The sequence below is a fragment of the Glycine max genome, chromosome 3, assembly GCF_000004515.6.
Source record: "Glycine max cultivar Williams 82 chromosome 3, Glycine_max_v4.0, whole genome shotgun sequence".
NCBI classification, from domain to species: Eukaryota; Viridiplantae; Streptophyta; class Magnoliopsida; order Fabales; family Fabaceae; genus Glycine; species Glycine max.
Window position 1 is genome coordinate 4,883,659 of NC_016090.4, and position 21,058 is coordinate 4,904,716.

General features: G+C 37.8%; 2 protein-coding genes across 2 annotated transcripts; both read right to left on the reverse strand.

The window, feature by feature from the left end:
- Positions 1-6,335: 6,335 nt before the first annotated feature.
- Positions 6,336-8,765, reverse strand: LOC100790910 (cationic peroxidase 1). The gene is made up of 3 exons (XM_003522060.5): positions 8,440-8,765; positions 7,807-8,001; positions 6,336-7,169 (listed from the first exon to the last, which is right to left on the reverse strand). Exons 1-3 carry the CDS (start codon positions 8,653-8,655, stop codon positions 6,621-6,623), a joined length of 960 nt encoding a protein of 319 aa, XP_003522108.1. The 5' UTR covers positions 8,656-8,765; the 3' UTR covers positions 6,336-6,620.
- Positions 8,766-17,318: 8,553 nt separating this feature from the next.
- Positions 17,319-19,876, reverse strand: LOC121174583 (peroxidase P7). Its single transcript, XM_041013967.1, has 3 exons — positions 19,544-19,876; positions 18,938-19,132; positions 17,319-18,080 (listed from the first exon to the last, which is right to left on the reverse strand). Exons 1-3 carry the CDS (start codon positions 19,757-19,759, stop codon positions 17,532-17,534), a joined length of 960 nt encoding a protein of 319 aa, XP_040869901.1. The 5' UTR covers positions 19,760-19,876; the 3' UTR covers positions 17,319-17,531.
- Positions 19,877-21,058: the final 1,182 nt, after the last annotated feature.

Below are 21,058 nucleotides of genomic sequence, written 5' to 3' on the forward strand. Positions count from 1 at the left end.
TTAAGGACGATTCTTATATTTTAGGCTTCAATTAATTATGATATAGTTTTATGGTAATTTATACTGATATTTAATACGTTTTTTTTTACATAAATCATAAATGTAAAATTAATTTTGATTAGAGAATAACTCTATATATGTTATTTTTATTGTTTTACATTCGAATTGGATTATTATTTTTTATATTTATTGTTTTAATATTATTCACAACATGCGCTAGCTCTGGATATCTGAGTTAAATAGTATAATAAAAAATTGAGTTTTAACGTAAATCAACTTGTTTTTGAATCCAAGAAGGTGTTAAATGTATCAACAAGGATACAACGGAGGTTTTTATGGAGTGATTTGGGGGAGTCAAATAAAATTTGTTGGGTCAATTGGGAATCTGGATACCTCCCAAAGTCATAAGGGGACTTGGGAGCAAAGAACCTGTAGGCATTCAATATGGAGCAGTTTTGGAAGGTTAGACGGGTGAGGGATTTCAATCTAGAAACAATTTTTGTAAGATTATATCAAATTGCAAATAATACAGACTGTTTGATGGCTGATATGGTTGGCAATGGGTTTGGTATTGGAGGTGACGTGTTTGGAGTCTAGTCGATCCAAAGGTAAAGTAATTCAATCTTACGTCTATTCAACCAAAAAAAATTTATAATTGATTTTTACAAAGTAAAAAAAGCAACATATAATTCCTTCTTTTAAAGTATTTTTTTCTTTAAATTTATCTTAGGTCCTCTGATAGGAGCAGAGGGGAAATTAGCAAGAAAATACCTTGAATTTGAGGACAAGGAGCCTCTCCTACTGTAAAGGTAAAGACTGAAATTCACGTTTTGTGTTTATTTCATCACCAAAATGCTGCTTATATAAGCATGGGTAGTGATCAGTCTTAATACAGAAATCCAATACTAACTGAATTTCCGCTACTAACAGAATTCACCACTACTAACAATATTCCTTTTAACAGATTTTGGCATTTAGCTAAGCAGAACAACTATATTCTTGATAATTATCACCCCTGAGTGTTATTCGTAGTCTGTAAGATATGCAGGTCGATTTGTGCTTCTTTTAGGCCTTCCTTCTTGGGCCTTTGTTGCAGCAGAGTCATCTTGGTTGGGTTCATGTATGCTAGTTTGTTGATTGCTATTAATACCACCCCCTGAAAAATTCACCTTGTCCTCAAGGTGAAACTTGTCGCATACCTTCTGCCATGTTTCCTATGAAGCATCCTCTGGTGGTAGGCCCTGCCACTAGATTATAACCATTTTTGTTGGAGGAGAGGTTGAGGTATCCATCTTTTGAGAGAGGATGGCGAGGGGTTCTAGGATTGGATTGTTGTTGATAGCATGTGGAGGGAGCGCATTGGAATTCGTAAGCAAAGGACCGTAGTGTGGTCAAAGCAAGGAAGAGTGTAAAACAAGATGTATTTTGGAGTTTTCCGGTAAGCAAAGACGATATGCCACTTTACCAATAGGCTCTGTGATTTCAAACGGCCCAAAAAAATTGGTTTGACAATTTATGATGCAAGGTCGAAGTTTCACATGTACCCATTGACCCACTTCGAAGTTATTAGAGCGTCGTTTTGCATAAGCAAAGTGCTTCATTTCTTTCTGTGCTCGCAGAAGTCGTCGTTTCAGTTTCTCATGAATCATTGTTCTGGTGGTGAGCTTGGAGTCAACAACTTCGTTGGTGGAAGTGCCAAGAACATACTCCAGTATGGACGATGGCGGTTTGCCGTAGACTATCTCGTATGGGGTCATTCCGGTGCTGGAGTGGATTGATGTGTTGTATGACCATTCGGCAAGATGGTGAAACTTGTGTCATTCAGTAGGGCAATTGTGAACAATGGTTATTAAATACTGTTCGAGTATGTGATTCATCACTTTGGTCTATCCATCGAACTGTGGATGATATGTGGTGCTCATTCTAAGAGTCATGCCATTGAGTTTAAATAATTCTTTCCAGAAATGGCTCACGATTATAGGGTCACGGTCGGAGACTATACTGTAAGGGAATCCATGGTGCTTATAGACCATTTTGAGAAATAGAGAGGCTGCTCTGAAGGCTGTAAAGTGCAAGTGAAAAGTGCCAATATATACGGCTTTAGAGAAACGGTCCACAACCATCATGACCACTATGTAACCTTGAGAGCAGGGAAGGTGGGTGATCAAATCCATTGAGAGGTCCTCCCAGATGCTCGAAGGTAGTGGTAGGGGCTGCAATAATCTAGTAGCTTTGCGAGTCACGTATGAAGCTAGCTTTAATGTGATGTATCGTCTTGGCTATGCCTAAGCTAAATGACCTCCCAACGGCGTAGCATGGAACTCAGTCAACAAAACAGGGATGAGCAAATTGTCATGATTCAACCAAATACTACCTTGGTATAGAATTAGACCATCAGACAACTGGTATCCAGGGTGGGCGTCTGGATTGGCCAATAATTGCGCCAACTTTTCATGGAAAATGGGACTGTCCTGCAATGATTGTCGGAGTTCACTCTGTGGGCCTCTGTGGGTTTGTCCACTCGAGATAGAGAGTCATCGACGATATTCGAGGAGCTACTCTTGTATTGAATCTCGTAGTCATAGCCCAACAACTTGGCCAGATAATATTGTTGCTCTGGTGTTTGGATGACCTGAGTCATATGGTCCTTTAGACTTTCGTGATCAGTTCGTATGACGAATTTGTGGCCCAATAGTTATTGACGCCATTTGCAGATGGTTGTCATCATGGTGTGTAACCCGCAAACATATGTGGAGGATCTCTACAATTTCGTTGTGAATTGCTTGCTAAAGAAGGCAATGGGCCTCCCCTATTGCATAAGAATTGCTCCCATTGTGGTGCCGGAAGCATCTGTCTCCAGAATGAAAGGGACCAAGAAGTCAGGAGCAGTTAAGACCGGTGCTTGGGTCATGACAATTTTCAACTGAATGAAAGCAGCTCGTGCTTCCGACGACTAATGAAATTTTTCGCGGCAGAGAAGGGTAGTGAGAGGTGTTGTGATACCAGCATATCCTCAAATGAAGCGTCGATAAAAGCCAGTAAGGCCTAGGAAAGCTTTGAGGTCCTTTTGTGATTCAGGTGATGACCACTATATCATGGCGACAATCTTTGATGGATTAGGTTCGATGCCTTTGTTGGAAATGATATGACCCAAATATTCCAATTTGTGTTGGGCGAAAAGACACTTAGAGCACTTAAGAAAGAATTTACCCTACAGCAATATGCTGTAGACGAGTATGTCGTTAAAGAAGACTACTGCAAACTGGCATAAAAATGGTTGAAGGACTGCGTTCATGGTGGTCTGAAAGGTTGAAGGAGTGTTGCTCAAACCAAAAGGCATGATGTGATACTCATAATGCCCATGGTGTGTTCGAAACACAGTTTTGGCGATATCCTCTTTCACCATGAGGATTTGATGGAAGCCCTGACAGAAGTCCAATTTTGTAAACCAGGAGGCTTTGCCAAGATCGTCCAATAATTCATCAATTGTCAGCATTGGAAAACGGTCTAGGATGGTAGCGACATTGAGAGTACATTAGTCAATGAACATGCGCTAACATCCATCTTTCTTCTTCACCAGAAGCACTGGTGAGGAGAATAGGCTATGATTGATGTGTATCATACCAGATTGAAGAAGCTCTAAAACCTGCTTTTCTATTTCTAATTTTTGGAAATATGGGTACCTATATGGGCGAACATTGATGGGGCAATTGATGGTTGAAGGTTTATGTGGTGGACTATTTGTCGGGGTGGGGAAAGGTTTGTGGGTGTGAGGAAGATGAGCGTAAATCTAGAAATCAAAGCTTGGATTTCAGGTATAGGGCAGAGTGGGTAGGAAGACTAGTTTGGGTTGGGTGAGGGTAGGAGGGTCTAGTGAAAGAATGATGTGGTGGCTTTGGTGTGGAGCAGTCTGCGAATTTGTTTTGGTGATAAGTGCACAGGCCCAAAATCAACATCAACGCTAAGTTCCACAAAATGGCCCAGGTGGTGAAACTTCATGGAAAGAGTGGTGTAGTCGGTAACTACGGAGCCCAATTGCTTCAGCCAATCAATGCCCAACATGACGTCAACCCAATAGGTAAAACATGGAGTGTCACTATGAAAGAGTGATTTTGCAGGAGTAATTCAATCGCAGCGCATTGGTGACGGGATTCCAAAATGGACTCGTTACCTACCATGACACGTAAGGATGCAATTTCCCTTGTGGGTAAGGCCAAGAACTTCACCACGCGAGGCTGTATGAAGTTGTAGGTACTACCACTGTCAATGAGTACCGTGAGGCGAGTTTGTTGGAGGAAATCGTAGAGACGAAAGGTGTTAGAGGTGGATAACCCAGAAATGGCATTGAGGATGATATGTGGAAGGGGTTGAAACAAGGAGGTTGGTAAGTTAGGGTCTGGTGGTTGTGGCCCAGGGTGTCGGGTGGGTCGACGGGTTCGTTGGAATCCGCGATTAGAAAAAATATGCGACCTTGGCATTTATGGGTGGAACTCCATTTTTCGTCCCAATTATAGTAGAATCCTTTCTCATGTTGTAGGGCCATTTCCTCTGGTGTGTGGCGAACGAAGGTGTGGGAAGGATTGGGGTTGGGGTTGGGGTTGGTGACTGGGGAAAATGATGGGTTAGTGTGGTGGCTGGGTGGTGGTTTATACGTCCTACGGCGGTCCAATATTTTGCCTTCTTGCAATTTCACTAAGGCTGTAGTTTGGGGAAGCGAAATGGGCTGCAGGGCTTGGACCTCGCAGTGGATCTCTGGAGAGAGGCCGGAGATGAAGCAACTAAGGAGGAATGAGGGAGGAAGCCCGATTATGTGGTTGGCTAGGCGCTCAAATTCAGTCAAATAATCGTTGACTAAGTCACATTGAGAGAGCTTGAATAAAGCTCCCTTTGGATCATCGTAGTATGTCGGGGCGAACCGTGTCTCCAGAGCCTGAAGGAATGCCGGCCAGGAGGTGATAAAACCGTTTCGATAGGACCATTGGAACCAGTTTAGGGTCGGACCATCCATATAGAATGATGTGACGGTGATACGCTCCTCTTCCGGGGTACCGTAAAACTCAAAAAACTGAGAGATCTTAAAGATCCATCCCAGTGGGTCGTGGCCGTCGAATCACAGGACATCGAGTTTGATGGGAGGGCGAGGGAGGAATGGGGTGACGGGTTGGTGTTGGGGGCACTGCAGGGGGTTGTTAAGGTGGTCTAAGAGAATTTCGACCTTAGAGGCAAGGTCTGAGTGTCTGGAGGGTAGTGATTCATGGTGAAGTGTTAGGCGGGATAGCGCGTCCTCGAGTCTATCGGTGGTGGTTTTACACGTGCCATGGCAGGTCGGACCAAGATGATAGGAGCAGAGGGGAAATTAGCAGGAAAAGGCCTTGAATTCGAGGATAAGGAGCCTCCTACTGCAAAGGTAAGGACTGAAATTCATGTTCTGTGTTTATTTCATCACCAAAATGCTGCTTATATAAGTCTGGGTAGTGATCATTCTTACTACAAAAATCCAATACTAACCGAATTTCTGCTACTAACAATATTCCTTTTAACAGATTTTGACATTTAGCTAAACAGAACAACTATATTCCTATATTCTTGATAATTGTCACCCCTGAGTGCTATTCGCAGTCTGTAAGATATGCAGGTCGATTTGCACTTCTCTTGGGCCTTTCTTCTTGGGCCTTTGTTGCAGCAAAGTCATCTTGGTTGGTTTCGTGTATGCTGGCTTGTTGATTGCTATCATCCTCTCACGATTTCATGGAGGATATTGTTGTTCAACTGAGACTACTTCTATTTTCAGTCACGTTGAGTGGGATAGGCTAGACTCTTGATCATGGGAACAGAATAAAAATAGTTCTTTAACGGTGTTATCTGCTTATTCATTGATTCGTGCTGGGGTGAATGCTTCATAATCATATACATCCAAAACAGTTATATTCTCAGAAGGAAGCAGATGAAAAAAAATCAGAAGTATTAATTATTTGGCATGCGACGTGCTGCGGGTTCACAGAAACAATGTTATTTTCAAAAATGGTATTCCAAATGTTCCTATAGTGTCGTTTTTCACGCTCAGAGTTTGTAATGGTCTTGGTTCAGGTATAAGGGAGGGACCTTGCTCAAGTGGGATTTTGTTTGCAAACTGGTGTTCCAATCTGTTGGAGTGCACATTACAATCTGGATAATTCTGGTTTTGATTGTATTTTTGCTCCTATACAGAGAGCTTTAATTTGCATTTTTTTGCGTGCTTTAACTGTAATTTTCGTTCTGGTGTGGTCACACTTCATGGCCAATAACCTTTAATAAAATTCTTTTTGCTGTTAAAAAAAACAAAATTTTACAAAAACAGCTTGTAAGAAGATGAGAGTTGTTCCTCCTCTTATAAACTTTCATTTGATTGTAAGTTGATGTGATATCTCTAACAAAATGAGTGTTTTATATATCATAAAAAAACTCATGGTCCAAATAAATTGTACCTTTTTAGAATCAATACAAAAGGAATTTGAAAACAAACAATTTATGGCAAAGAATTCATAACATTACATGTATAAATAATAAATTCATAATTATGCACCACTCAAGAATTATTCTGTATGTATAATGCATACTTATTGCAGAACCTTTGCATTGAATTAGTTCACATTCCTGCAGTTAACCCGAATTTCACCTTGATTCCCAGTGAGGGGCTGAATATTTCCCATCTTAATCATCGAGTTCGCAAAGTCCTCGTAGAAATCTTCGGTATCGTCGCTGTATTCTTTGACCAGTTCATCAGTAGAACCACCATTGAAGAGTTCTTGATCAGAGTGAAGAAGCCCTTTCTTTTGAACCAAATTAGAGTAATAGTTTATGTCAAATTTTGCCGCTGTTGAGTCCAAAGGAGAAAGGTTGGAGTCACCACCGTTTGTAGGGCAAATGTATTTAAGTTGTTGTGCAAAGTTGGGATCGATGTTGGAGTCATTGTAGATATGGTCCTTAAATGTAACACAACGTGCAAATCCAATGCTGTGGCCTCCAGAAAGAACAACAAGGTCCTTCTCATCAAGACCATGGTTCTTGAAGTTGGTGATGAGTTCAGATAGGCTGAAAAATGGTGCTGGAATGCTTGCATCTGCTGCTTCACGACTTGCTGTAGTAGAATCTCTTCTACCAAGTCTCACCTTCCATGATGGCCCACCTAACTGCGTAGAGCATGCAAATAATTAATTCTTGTTCACAACTAAGTTCATTAATTTTTTATATAAAGACAACAGTATAGTGTTGTTCAGCTAGAATATTTAGTAATAATTTATACGAATTTTGAGGAAGTGAAATTGTATTTAAACAAATTTTTTACATAAAGGATTTTGAATAATAAAGAGAAAGAAAATAAGAAATAAGGGATATATAATAAAATATAACTCTTTGAAAATTAACTAATCAACATCATTTTGTATGTTCTCAAATTTCGTTGTAATATGGCCATCACACTTGCTCTGAACGTTACATATTTATGGGTGGGTTCAGAATCCTCCGGTTTATTTTTATACTATTCGAACAGAGTCAGTGACTCCCTAGACAATTAATAAAGTTTATACTACTTTTTAGTAATATACATTTATTTGACTTTTATGTAGTCAAAGTTCTAAAAAAATTGCATTGCATAATCTTATGATCTCTGGTATATTTGACATCGTGATTAATAAAAAATTCGTTATGGACTAATACAATTCATAACATTAAGCATAATTTCTCATATACGATAAACATTTAACGCATATCATTTAGGGTTATTCTAGTATTACAATTTTGAAGCTATATTATAGTATTATTACTCACCGCAACAACTGAATCACGAGCTGCAACAGCCAATATGTCTGCGCAAGAAACAACTGGTTTTCCACATGCTTCGTCCACAGCTTTCTTTATGTCATCCACCACTTCAAATCCTCTAGCAGATTGCAAATTAGCAGCTGCATTCTTTTCGCTGTCAATGGAGGATGTGGAGTCTAGAAGAATTGAACCATCACAACCCTGAATCATTGTCACAAAACCAAGTCTTTATTCACATCATCTAAAAATTAATCCTCGCATTTCAAATGATAGGGTGTTTATGAGAGAAAAAAATGATAGGGTGTTTATGGTACACGTAATTTTTTTTTTATATAGCAAAGGGTTTTATGTGTCATTTACTGAGACTAATTTTCTTCGAAAAGGCATTCAAAGAAGTTATTCCGTTCCAAAACTCGATTTTTTCTCGTATGATATGAAAGTCAGGATTTGAATTCCATGACCACATTTGTAAGGAATCAGCTTATCATCACTCAAAATAACTACTTATGATCATATTAACATGTGTGTATACGTGTGCACCTGCATATATATATATATATATATATATATATATGTATGTGTGTACGTGTGCCGTGCATGTATATATATGTGTATGCCCACAAGCGTAGAATGTCTTACATTAACAAAGCAATCATGGAAGTGCAAGCGTAGCAATGAAGCACCCATACGACGCTCTTTCAGTACTGAAGCCTCCACAACACTTTTGATGGTGCTCAAAGCTTTGGGGCACGAATAATCATAGTAATTAGGTGACAATTGTGAGAAAGCTGAGGTTGCAATAGATGCAAACACTAAGGCATGGAGAACAACAAAGAAATACCCACGTGATGCCATTCTATTACTATGCAATCAATAACTGATCAATATGCAATATAGTACTATAGTTAGATGGCAATATCGCCTACAGGGAAATGATAAAGCTATATTATGTATTTCTATTATTTGGATTGCTATTGCCACATTGCTGTATTTATAGAGACTCTGAGACGCGTGCTGTGGAAAAAAATACCATTTTTTATTGTTGGTCCATAGAAAAATATACCAATTAACTGCACCGTATCATACCAAGTGATGTGTGGACTGAGCCCATGAAAAAGACCATTTCACCTCAGAAAGGTTCTATATTAGGTATCATTAAAGGAATCAAGAAATCCTAAAAAAACAATTATTTAGTGATTGATTTAGTCCACTGAGGTTGTTAATTAATTGATATATGTACGCCAACCACAGCGAATAATGATAAATTAATGATGTAAATGGACAATATACATGCATGGGATACATATCCTTTTCGACTAAATCAATTCCGAGTATTATATGTTGTATATTCACAGCGTAAGCAATTACGAATCCTAGTTATCAATCAGGTTAACCTTTTTTCTTCTTCTTCTTCTGAATTATTAATCAAGTCAACTAGTTGTAGTCATTTTTATTGTAAGCAGATAAAAGTTTCAAAATGATACACATGGACAATGAAGGTAAATTAAATTCTACAAGTTTCTGTCAATATAATTTAATCTTCAAATTAGTCAACCTCAAGAAAAATTAATATAAATTTAATCTAGTAATAAATTACACCGCCTTAATTTTTGAGTTTTTATTTTAATAATTAATTATCTTCGTAATTAATTTATTAACTTTGATCATGAAAAATTTAGTTTCTAAATCTAATCATTCTCATAACAAAAGGACTATTTTGTCTTATTCATACAAAATTTAAGAGATCAATAACATATGTTGCCTGTTTTGAGATGGAATTGGATTTTTCCTTCAATGATGCATGGCTGATGATTTATAATTACTCTTCTTGCGTGACATGCTTTTTGAACTTTCAAAAAGAAACTAACATGTTTTTTTTTTTAAAAAGGTAATATGCCACATTTAATTCATATTGTTAAATAATCCAATTTAACAATTATTATTGTTGACTTAGTTATGTTCTTAGTTTCTCAAATTAGAGGGTCAGTTTTTATTTAGTCCTCTAAATAAAGTTTTGCATTTTTTACTCCATCAAATTAAAAAAGATGTTTATTTAGTTCCTTCTCTCACATAAAAATTTATATTTTTTAGTTCCTCAAAATTTGACAAAGTAATTAAAAGAAGATTTTTTTTTTAAAAAAAAAAAGTTAAGATGCTAAAAAAATATAAATTTTTATTTAGAAAAATAGGCTCCCTAATTTCAGGGCCTAAAAATAAAATCAAACGTATTTTATCATTACTAGATCAGAAGCTATTGTTTATTTTTTATTTTTAAATTCAATGAAATAATTTATTAAAATCAAAACAGATCGTACGTCCGAACCGGTTCAACCAAAAATTGGATACATGGTTGATCCTGTCAAGGTTGGACTGGATATGTCTTCGTCAAACCCTGGTGATATCATTGGAGGTACCTTATTAAAAGTACCTGAGAAACTGTACCTATAGAATTTAATTAGAAAATGAAGAAAAAGTATTTTCATATTACTAGCAATATATATTATTATTGCCATTTTGATTGTCATTGTTCTTATTGTCATTATTGTCATGGTTACGTAGTTATCTAAGACTAGACTTTCTACAAAACCCAAATGACTTTATAAAATAAAACAATAACATGACATATCATCATGCTTATGATAATTTTTTCAATCATTAGTTACTTTTCTTAATTTTCATATAGGTAAATCTAATAGGATAAATTTTGTCTTGAATAAATAAAAAAGTTTCAAAAAGTGTCCGGAAATTAAAAATGATAATTAATTTGAAAGGACAAATGTGTATCTATCAGTTAAACAAGGATGATGACCATTTTGGGAGTTTTAAAAATTAGCAGAATAATTTAGATAAAAAATTAAGTTAAGAAACCGTTCTTACATTTTAAGCTTCAATTAATTATGATAGAGTTTTGTAGTAATTTATAGTGATATTTAATGTTTTTTTTTTTACAAAAATCACGGATGTAAAATTAATTTTTATTAGAGATAACTCTAAACTTATGTTATTTTTGTTGTTTCACATTGGACTTGGATTATTATTTATTTATATTTATTGTTTTGATATTATTCACCACACGCGCTAGCTCTAGATATCTGAGTTAAATAACACTAAAAAATTGAGTTTGAGTCTAAATCAACTTGTTTTTGAATCCAAGGTGTTAAATGCATCAACAAGTATACAACAAAGGTTTTTATGAAGTGATTTTGTTAGGGTCCTGTACTACGGAAAATAAAATTGCAAAGATAAATGGGATAAAATTCTGTTCTGCCTTCATTATTTATACAAAGATTTCTGCACCAAAAATTATAACAAACTTTGGCTCGTAGTGCTAACAGCATGTATTTTCTTTTATTATAATAACTAACTAAATGGGAGGGATAGTGAAAATAGGCAGTGGGCATAACAGAATAGATTTTACTGCTTGCTTAACAACCTCAAACACAGTCATTGAAGCGTGTGGGTTTTCTGGTATTCCTTTTGGACTTGCTATTGTCCAATTCCTTGTTGCTCTTGTAGTCTTCCTGTTCTTGGATATCTGAATTGCTATCATCACCCCCCTCAACCAAACCAACCTTGTCCCCAAGGTTGTAAGACTGGCGTAGTGTATCCAATGGTTCCTGTATAGTGTCCTCTTGTGCCAGGCCATCCCATTGGACTAGAACAAGCTTAGTTGGTGGACAAGATGAGGAATCCCATTTCCAATCCAAAATATGAAGAGGCTCAATGACTGGATGGTTCTCAGTGCTAGTCGGAGGAAGAACGACAGGATAAGTGGGTGGCGGTCCGTGATGGAGTTTTAATAGTGAGATATGAATCGTGGGGGTGAATCTTAGAAGAAGATAGTAACTGGAGTTTGTACGCGACATGGCCCACGCGTTCCAGGAAAGGACCGTAAAATCTTTTGTTCAACTTTGTGTAAGCTGGCGCTATTGATGTTTGGCGATACGGTCTTAAGCACACATACACCCAGTCGCCTACGGCGAATTGGCGATGAGCATCCGCCATAGTTTTCATGGTAGTTTGGGCTTTGAGCAGGTGACGGTGGTGAACAACGAGGATCGCGGTGCGTGTTGCTAGCAAAGAATCTACAACTTCGATTGTATCACCCAAGATGTAATGTGGGATTGACGGCGGTGGTTTGCCGTATATTTCCTCGTAAGGAGAGATGCCTGTTCCAGAATGGGTGGATGTATTATATGACCATTCTGCCAGTGATAAGAAGTGATACCATTGGGATGGCCTGTCATGAATAAAGACACAAAGATATTGGTCCAAGATGAGATTCATGACCTTTGTTTGACTGTCCGTTTGTGGGTGATAGGCAGTGCTCATCCGAAGCTTGGTTCCATTGAGGCGAAAAAGCTCCTCCAAAATTTGTTGATAAACAATGAATCTCGGTCTGAACCTAGGCTTCGTGGGAAGCAATGGTGCTTACAAACTATGTCAAGAAATAAGAGAACAGTCTTGTAAGCGGTATTGTGTGGCGGCAGTGAGAGGGCGGTAGCCCGGTGATGAAGTCCAAAGAAACATCTTCCCAGATGACTAAAGGAATAGGCAAGAGCTGGAGGAGACCTGTCGGCTTCTTAGTGTTATATTTTGCTTGTTGACAAACAAGACACTAGGAGATAAAGCAACAAAAATCTTCAAGGATGCGTGGCCAATCAAAGTTCTGCTGCAGGTGGCGGAAAGTCTTAGCGACACCCATATGTCCTCTAATTGGGGAAGAGTGAAACTCCTGCAATAGTAAGCTAGCAAAATGTGTTGCGAACGACAACCATATCCTTCCATTTCGAAAGAGAAGCTCGTGATAAACCTTGAGTTCAGGATGTTTGGCGGGATTTTGACGAACCTCATCCAATAGTGTTGTGTATTGGGTGTCTTTTAAAAGAGTATCCCGGAATTGATCCAAGAAGACAAACATAGGCACTGATAGGGAGTAAAATTGTGCTTCATCCGGTGCCGCAATTCGGGATAATGCATCAGCCACGATATTCTGAGATCTTGACTTGTACTGTATAACATAATCATATCCCAATAATTTAGACAAATAAATTTGCTAGTCAAGACTTTGAATAGCTTGGGACATAAGCTTTTTGAGGCTTCGATGTTCCGTCAAAATGGTAAATGAATGGCCTAGTAGGTAGTGCCGCCATTTTCAAATCGTGGTGGTAATGGCGTGATGTTGTCAGACATAAGCTGAGGCAACATGCAAATGCGAGCAAAGCATTTTGCTACAATAAGCAATTGGGTGAGAATTCTGTTGAAGGACTGTGCTTATAGCTCGTGATGAGCCGTCTGTCTTTATAGTAAAAGGGGCAGAAAAGTCCGGTGAAACCAGAACAGGGGCCTCCTTCATCTTCCGTTTCAACTTTTCGAAGGTTGTTTGGGCTTTGTCAAACCATTGGAACTTGTCCTTACGAAGCAATGAAGTAAGTGGAGCAACGAGCACGGCATAAGCCTTAATAAAACGCTAGTAGAAGCCAGTTAATCCCAAGAATCCACGCAGGGCAGAAGGAGTAGACAGGGCTGGCTAGGTAAGCCTAGCCTGGATTTTGTTGGGATCCGGAGCCACCCAGTGAATGGAGACTATGTGGCCAAGATAATGTAACCTCTGTTGAGCAAAGAGGAATTTGGATTGGCGTAAGAGAAATTATGTCTGTGATAGTGTCGTTAGAACTTGCTTCAAGTGTTGGGCATGCGACTACAAACAGGGGTTGTATATAAGGATATCATCGAAAAAAATGGCGACAAACATCTGAAGAAAAGGATGAAGGGTGTCGTTCATAGTGGCCTAGAATGTTGATGGTGCATTGCAGAGACCAAATGGCATGACCTTGAATTCATAGTGGCCATGGTGAGTTTTGAAGCCTGTCTTATAGATATCGGAATCCACCATTTGTATCTAGTGAAAGCCCCGTCTGAGGTCTAACTTGGAAAATTAAGATGTGTGGCTCAATTCATCCAATAATTCCTCAATTATGGGCATGGGAAAATGATCTTTGATCGTTATGGCTTTCAAGGCCCTGTAATCGACACAGCAGCGCCAACTGCCGTCTTTCTGCTTGACAAGTAGTATCGGAGAAGAAAAAGGGCTATGACTGGGTAATATCAGTCCAGCATTGAGCATCGAGGCAACTTGTGTTTCGATTTCAATTTTTTGGAAATATGGGTAACGGTAGGGTTTGACGTTGACTGGGTTGGTGTTAGGGGTGAGGTGGATATGGTGTTAGATTGTGCAAGAGGGTGGTAGGTGGGTTGGTTCATGGAAGATTTCTGGAAATTGGGTGATGATGGAGGTTATCTGGGGAGGTGTTGGTGTCTGGTGGGGGTGTGATGGGGAAGAGGAGATATTGGGCTGGGATAGTGATGTGGTGAGGGCAAAAGAGTAGAAATGCTTTGTGTTTGAGTACATCGATTTAATTGTTGGGCTGAAATGGAAGTTGTGTCCAAAAAGCATTCGCGATAAGTGTTATTGGTTGACCTGAAAGGAAAAATGACATCGTTAGCGCCTTATAGTTTGTGGTGGCGGGCCCTAATTATTTAACCATTGAACGCCCAAGACAATGTCTGCACCACTAATGGGCAATTGGAAGAGGTCAGTGACAAGGGCAATTGCTGGGAACTAGTGGTGCAGTCCAAGATGTAGTCGTCATCGACCATAACACGCAGGGTGTCTGAAGGAGACGCAAGAAAGTAAAGAAAGTGAGTAACGTGAGACTGGATAAAATTGTGAGTACTACCCTCGTCCACTAGAATAACGAGGTGATGCTGGTGAGGGAGATCATATTGGCGAAAGGTGTCAGGCGTTACAGTGCCATCTATAGCATGCAAGCTAATTTGTGGAATTGGGTAACGGTCGAGGTCTAGATCTAGAGGGTCGAAGTTGTCCGAGGGTAAGGAAGGGGCGTCAAGACGTGATGCGAAGGGTTCGATATCCTCATCGGCAATTAGAAGGTGCAATCGAGGTTTACAATGATGCCCAGGTATCCATTTGTCATCACAATGATAAAAGCGGCCATGGTCACGCCGAAGAGCCATTTCTCCGGAGGTGAGACGTTCGAAGGGGATTTTTGGGGCTAGGGTTGTGTTTGGTTTGAGAAAAGGAGAGTTGGGGTTTGGGGGTGCTTGGTAACGAGGTGATGGTGGGGAGTAATAGTTTTGATGGTGGCCAAGGAGTTTGGTTTCCTGGAGCTTGGCCAGGGCTGCGGCTTGTGTCAACGAAGAGGGTTGAAGGGCTAGCTTGCACTATGTGACACAAGTCTAGGGTTAAACCGGAGACGAAACAACTTAAAAGAAAAGATGGGGCAAGGCCTACAATTCTATAGGCAAGGCGTTCGAACTCCGTAAGGTAATCATTGACGAAGCCTTGCTGTTGTAGTTTGAACAAGGTGCTGGAAGGATCATCGTAATATGCAGGGGCAAAGCGCGACTCAAGAGCTTTGAGCATGCCTGTCCAAGATGTGAGAAAACCATTCCTTGACATCCATTGGTACTAGCACAATGCCGGACCCTCCATGTAAAAAGAGGCGTCCGTAAGGAGTTCGTGGTCTGGGATCCCTTGGTAGTTGAAGAACTGCGAAGCTTTGAAGATCAAACCGATGGGATCGCATCCATCAAAACAAGGGACGTTCAGTTTCATATAGGGCCACGAAGAGGATGGTGAAGCTGCTATTGGAGAGGAAGGAGGAGAAAAAGGAACGATGGTTGTAGCAGCTAAACGTTCGAGAATAGAATCAAACTTAGCGTTCGTGGTGTCTTGGATTTGTGCAAGGTTTTATGTGAGAGTAAACTGGCCCTAGGTCAGGCAAGTGACCGCCTTTTCCAATCGGTCAATGACGGCCTGCTTGGTATTATGTTCTGAGGGTGACATAGGGGCAAGTCAGACCAGTTGTTAGGGTCCTGTACTACAGGGAATAAAACTGCAAAGATAGATGGGGTAAAATTCTGTTCTGCCTTCATTATCATTCATACTCCCTTATTTATATAAAGATTGTTGCACCAAAAGTTATAACAAACTTTGGCTCTTAGTGCTAATAGATTCATAACAACATGTATTTTCTTTTATTATAATAACTAACTAAATGGGAGGGATAGTGGAAATAGGTAGTTGGCATAGCAGAATAGATTTTAGTGCTTGCTTAATAGCCTCAAACAATGTCATTGAAGCGTGTGGGTTTTCTCGTATTCCTTCTGGGCTTGCTATGCTCCAAATCCATGATGCTCTTGTGCTCTTCTTGTTCCTGAATATCTGAATTGCTATCAGATTTGGGGGAGTCAAATAAAATTTGTTGGGTCAATTGGGAATCTGGATGCCTCCCAAATTCAGAAGGGGACCTTGGGAGCAAAGAACGTGTAGTGATTCAATATAAATTTGCTTGCAAAGTGGTGGTGGCGGTTTCTGACATACTCAAATGCAACTTGCTGGTACCCTCTTCTCAGTTTCAGATATGGTCGCATTAATTCTGAAATGTGTAGCCCCTCTTCTATTTGACAAACATCAAATTGGTGGAAGGATATTATGGCTATTGACTTGAATAGTAGCTAGTTCTCTCAAGGTGTAATCCGGAAAATTAGAGATTGGGGCAGTTTTTGGAAGGATAGATGGGTGGGGGGATTTCAATCTAAAAACAATTTTTGTAACATTATATCAAATTGCAAATAATACAGACTGTTTGGGGGCTGATATGGTTGGCAATGGGTTTGGGATTAGAGGTGACGCCAAGGATAAAAAGAGCTAAATCTTATATTTTAGGTTCATCAACAAAAAAACATTATTATTTTTATAAAGGAAAAAAGTAACATATAATTCTTTCTTTTAAAGTATTTTTTTTCTTTTAAATTTACTTTAGACTCCTCTCTTGTTGGGTCATGGGAGGAGGATATTGTTGTTCAACTGAGACAACTTCTATCTTCAGTCAAGTTGAGTGGGATAGGCTAGACTCTTGATCATCGGAACGGAATAATACTAGTTCTTTCATGGTGTTATCTGCTTATTCATTGATTCGCGCTGGGGTGAATGCTTTATAATCAGATACATCCAACAGAGTTATATTCTCATGAGGGAAGCAGATGAAAAAATTCAAAAGTATTAATTATTTGGCATGCGACGTGCTGTGGGTTCAAAGAAACAATGTTATTTTCAAAAATGGTGTTCCAGATGTTCCTATAGTGTCCTTTTTCACGCTCAGAGTTTGTTATGGTCTTGGTTCAGGTATAAGGGAGGGACCTTGCTCGAGTGGGATTTTGTTGGCAAACTGGTCTTCCAATCCGTTGGAGTGCCTATAACAATCTGGATAATTCTGGTTTTGATTGTATTTGCTCCTATACAGAGAGCTTTTGCGTTTCTTTTGCGTGCTTAGTTTGTAATTTTCGTTCTGGTGTGGTCACACTTCATGGCCAATAACCTTTAATAAAAAAAAATTGCTGTTAAAAAAAACAGCTTGTAAGAAGATGAGAGTTGTTCCTCCTCTTATAAACTTTCAATTCATGTGGTTATTCATTACTTGATGTGATATCTCTAACAAAATGAGTGTTTTATACATTATAAAAAAACTCATGGTCCAATAAATTGTACCTTTTTAGAATCAATACAAAAGGAATTTGAAAACAAAAAAATTTATGGCAAAGAATTCATACCATTACATGTATAAATAATAAATTCTTAATTGTGCACCACTCAAGAATTATTCTGTATGTATAATGCATACTTGTTGCATAATTTATGCAATGAATTAGTTCACATTCCTGCAGTTAACCCGAATTTCACCTTGATTCCCAGTGAGGGACTGAATATTTCCCATCTTAATCATCGAGTTCGCAAAGTCCTCGTAGAAATCTTCGGTATCATCGCTGTACTCTTTGACCAGTTCATCAGTAGAACCACCATTGAAGAGTTCTTGATCAGAGTGAAGAAGCCCTTTCTTTTGAACCAAATTAGAGTAATAATTTATGTCAAATTTTGCCGCTGTTGAGTCCAAAGGAGAAAGGTTGGAGTCACCACCGTTTGTAGGGCAAATGTATTTAAGTTGTTGTGCAAAGTGGGGATCGATGTTGGAGTCATTGTAGATATGGTCCTTAAATGTAACACAACGTGCAAATCCAATGCTGTGGCCTCCAGAAAGAACAACAAGGTCCTTCTCATCAAGACCATGATTCTTGAAGTTGGTGATGAGTTCAGATAGGCTGAAAAATGGTGCTGGAATGCTTGCATCTGCTGCTTCACGACTTGCTGTAGTAGAGTCTCTTCTGCCAAGTCTCACCTTCCATGATGGTCCCCCTAACTGCATGGAGCATATGCACATAATTAATTCTTGTTCACAACTAGGTTCATTCATTTTTTATATAGAGATGACAGTATAGTGTTGTTCAGCTAGAATATTTAGTAATTATTTATACGAATTTTGAGGAAGAGAAATTGTATTTAAACAATTTTTTATATAAAGGATTTTGAATAATAAAGAGAAATAAAATAAGAAATAAGGGATATATAATAAAATAATTTATGTAATAAAAAACACAGATTATATGGTCTAAAGTGTTGTAAAAATTCGTTATACAGATAAATATAAGTCTTTGAAAGTTAACTAATAAAAATCATTTTGTATTTCTCAAATTTCGTAGTAATATGGCCATCACAATTACCCTACCCTACACTTGCTCTGAACGTTACATATTTATGTGGGTCGGTTAAAAATCCTCCGGTTTACTTTTATACTATTCGAACTGAGTCCTTGACTCCCTGGATAATTAATAAAGTTTATATTACTTTTTAGTAACATACATTTATTTGACTTTTATGCAGTCAAAGTTCTATAAAAATTGCATTGCATCATCTTATGATCTCTGGTATATTTGACATCGTGATTAATAAAAAATTCGCTATGGACTAATACAATTCATAACATTAAGCATAATTTCTCATATTTATATATATATATATATATATATATATATATATATATATATATATATATATATATATATATATATATATATATATATATATATATATATATATATATATATATATATATATATATATATACACGATAAACATTTAACGCATATCATTTTGGGTTATAATTAGCTATATTCTAGTATTACAATTTTGAAGCTACATTACAGTATTATTACTCACCGCAACAACTGAATCACGAGCTGCAACAGCCAATATGTCTGCGCAAGAAACAACTGGTTTTCCACATGCTTCGTCCACAGCTTTCTTTATGTCATCCACCACTTCAAATCCTCTAGCAGATTGCAAATTAGCAGCTGCATTCTTTTCGCTGTCAATGGAGGATGTGGAGTCTAGAAGAATTGAACCATCACAACCCTGAATCATCGTCACAAAACCAAGTCATTAATTAGCCTCACATTTTCACATCATCTAAAAATTAATCCCCACATTTTAAATAATGGGGTCTTTAAGGTAATATATACATTCATTAATCCGTATGAATTTATTTTTTTAGACTAAAGAGTATTTTGTGTCACATACTGAGACTACTTGTTTTCGAAAAATCTAAAGGCATTAAAAAATGAGTAATTCCTTGCTAACTTGATTTTTTTTCTCATATATAAAAGTCAGGATTTGAATTCCATGACCACATTTAATTTGTAAGGAATCAGCTTATCATCATCACTCAAAATAACTACTTGTTATCATATTAACATGTGTGTATACATGTACACGTGCATGTGTATATATGTGTATGCATATGCCCACAAGCGTAGAATGTCTTACATTAACAAAACAATCATGGAAGTGCAAGCGTAGCAATGAAGCACCCATACGACGCTCTTTCTGCACAGAAGCCTCCACAACACTTTTGATGGTGCTCAAAGCTTTAGGGCACGAATAATCATAGTAATTAGGTGACAATTGTGAGAAAGCTGAGGTTGCAATAGATGCAAACACTAAGGCATGGAGAACAACAAAGAAATACCCACGTGATGCCATTCTATTACTATGCAATCAATAACTGATCAATATGCAATATAGTATATAGTACTGTAGTAGATGACAATATCGTCTACTGGGAAATGATAAAGCTATATTATGTATTTCAATTATTTGGATTGCTATTGCCACATTGCTGTATTTATAGAGACGCTGAGACGCGTGCTGGGGAAAAAATACCATTTTTTATTGTTTGTCCATAGAAAAATATACCAATTAACTGCACGGTATCATACCTAGTGATGTGTGGAATGAGCCCACGAAAAAGACCATTTCACCTCAGAAACGTTCTATGTTAGGTATCATTAAAGGTATCAAGAAATCCTAAAAAAGAATTATTCAGTGATTGATTTAGTCCACGGAGGGTTTTAATTAATTGATATATGTACGCCAACCACAGCGAATAATGATAAATTTATGATGTAAATGGACAATATACATGCATGGGATACATATCCTTTTCGACTAAATCAATTCCGAGTATTATATGTTGTATATTCACAGCGTAAGCAATTACGAATCCTAGTTATCAATCAGGTTAACCTTTTTTCTTCTTCTTCTTCTGAATTATTAATCAAGTCAACTAGTTGTAGTCATTTTATTGTAAGCAGGTAAAAGTTTCAAAATGATACACATGGACAATGAAGGTAAATTAAATTCTACAAGTTTTTGTCAATATAATTTAATGGTTTAATTACTCATTTAGTCTCTATAGTTTTCAAACTTATCCAATTTAGTCCATGTAGTTAATAAGTGATTTTTTTAGTTACTGTAGTTTATTTTTTAATTCCCAATAGGTTCCTCCTGTTTAAATTTTTTAACACGTTAACGGACCTTGGCAAAACTCCCTCTGCACCGCTCTGCACCGCAAAATTCTCTCTGCATTTTGAATTCATCTCCCTCTCGGCCACCATTATCGTCCATTGTTGGGAATTAAAATTAATTGTGATTTGCTGTAAGCAAGCGTTGACCCATGTCGTCCATTGTTGAACCTAACTGAGTTTTAATAATTAATTATCTTTGTAATTAATTTATTAACTTTGATCATGACAAATTTAGTTTCTAAATCTAATCATTCTCATAACAAAAGGACTATTATTCTGAAAAAAAATAACAAAAGCACTATTTTGTCTTATTCATAAAAATTTAAAAGATCAATAACATATGTTGCCTGTTTTAAGACGGAATTGGATTTTTCCTTCGATGATGCATGGCTGATGATTTATAATTACTCTTCTTGCGTGACATGCTTTTTAAACTTTCAAAAAGAAACTAACATGTGTTTTTTTTTTTTTTTGA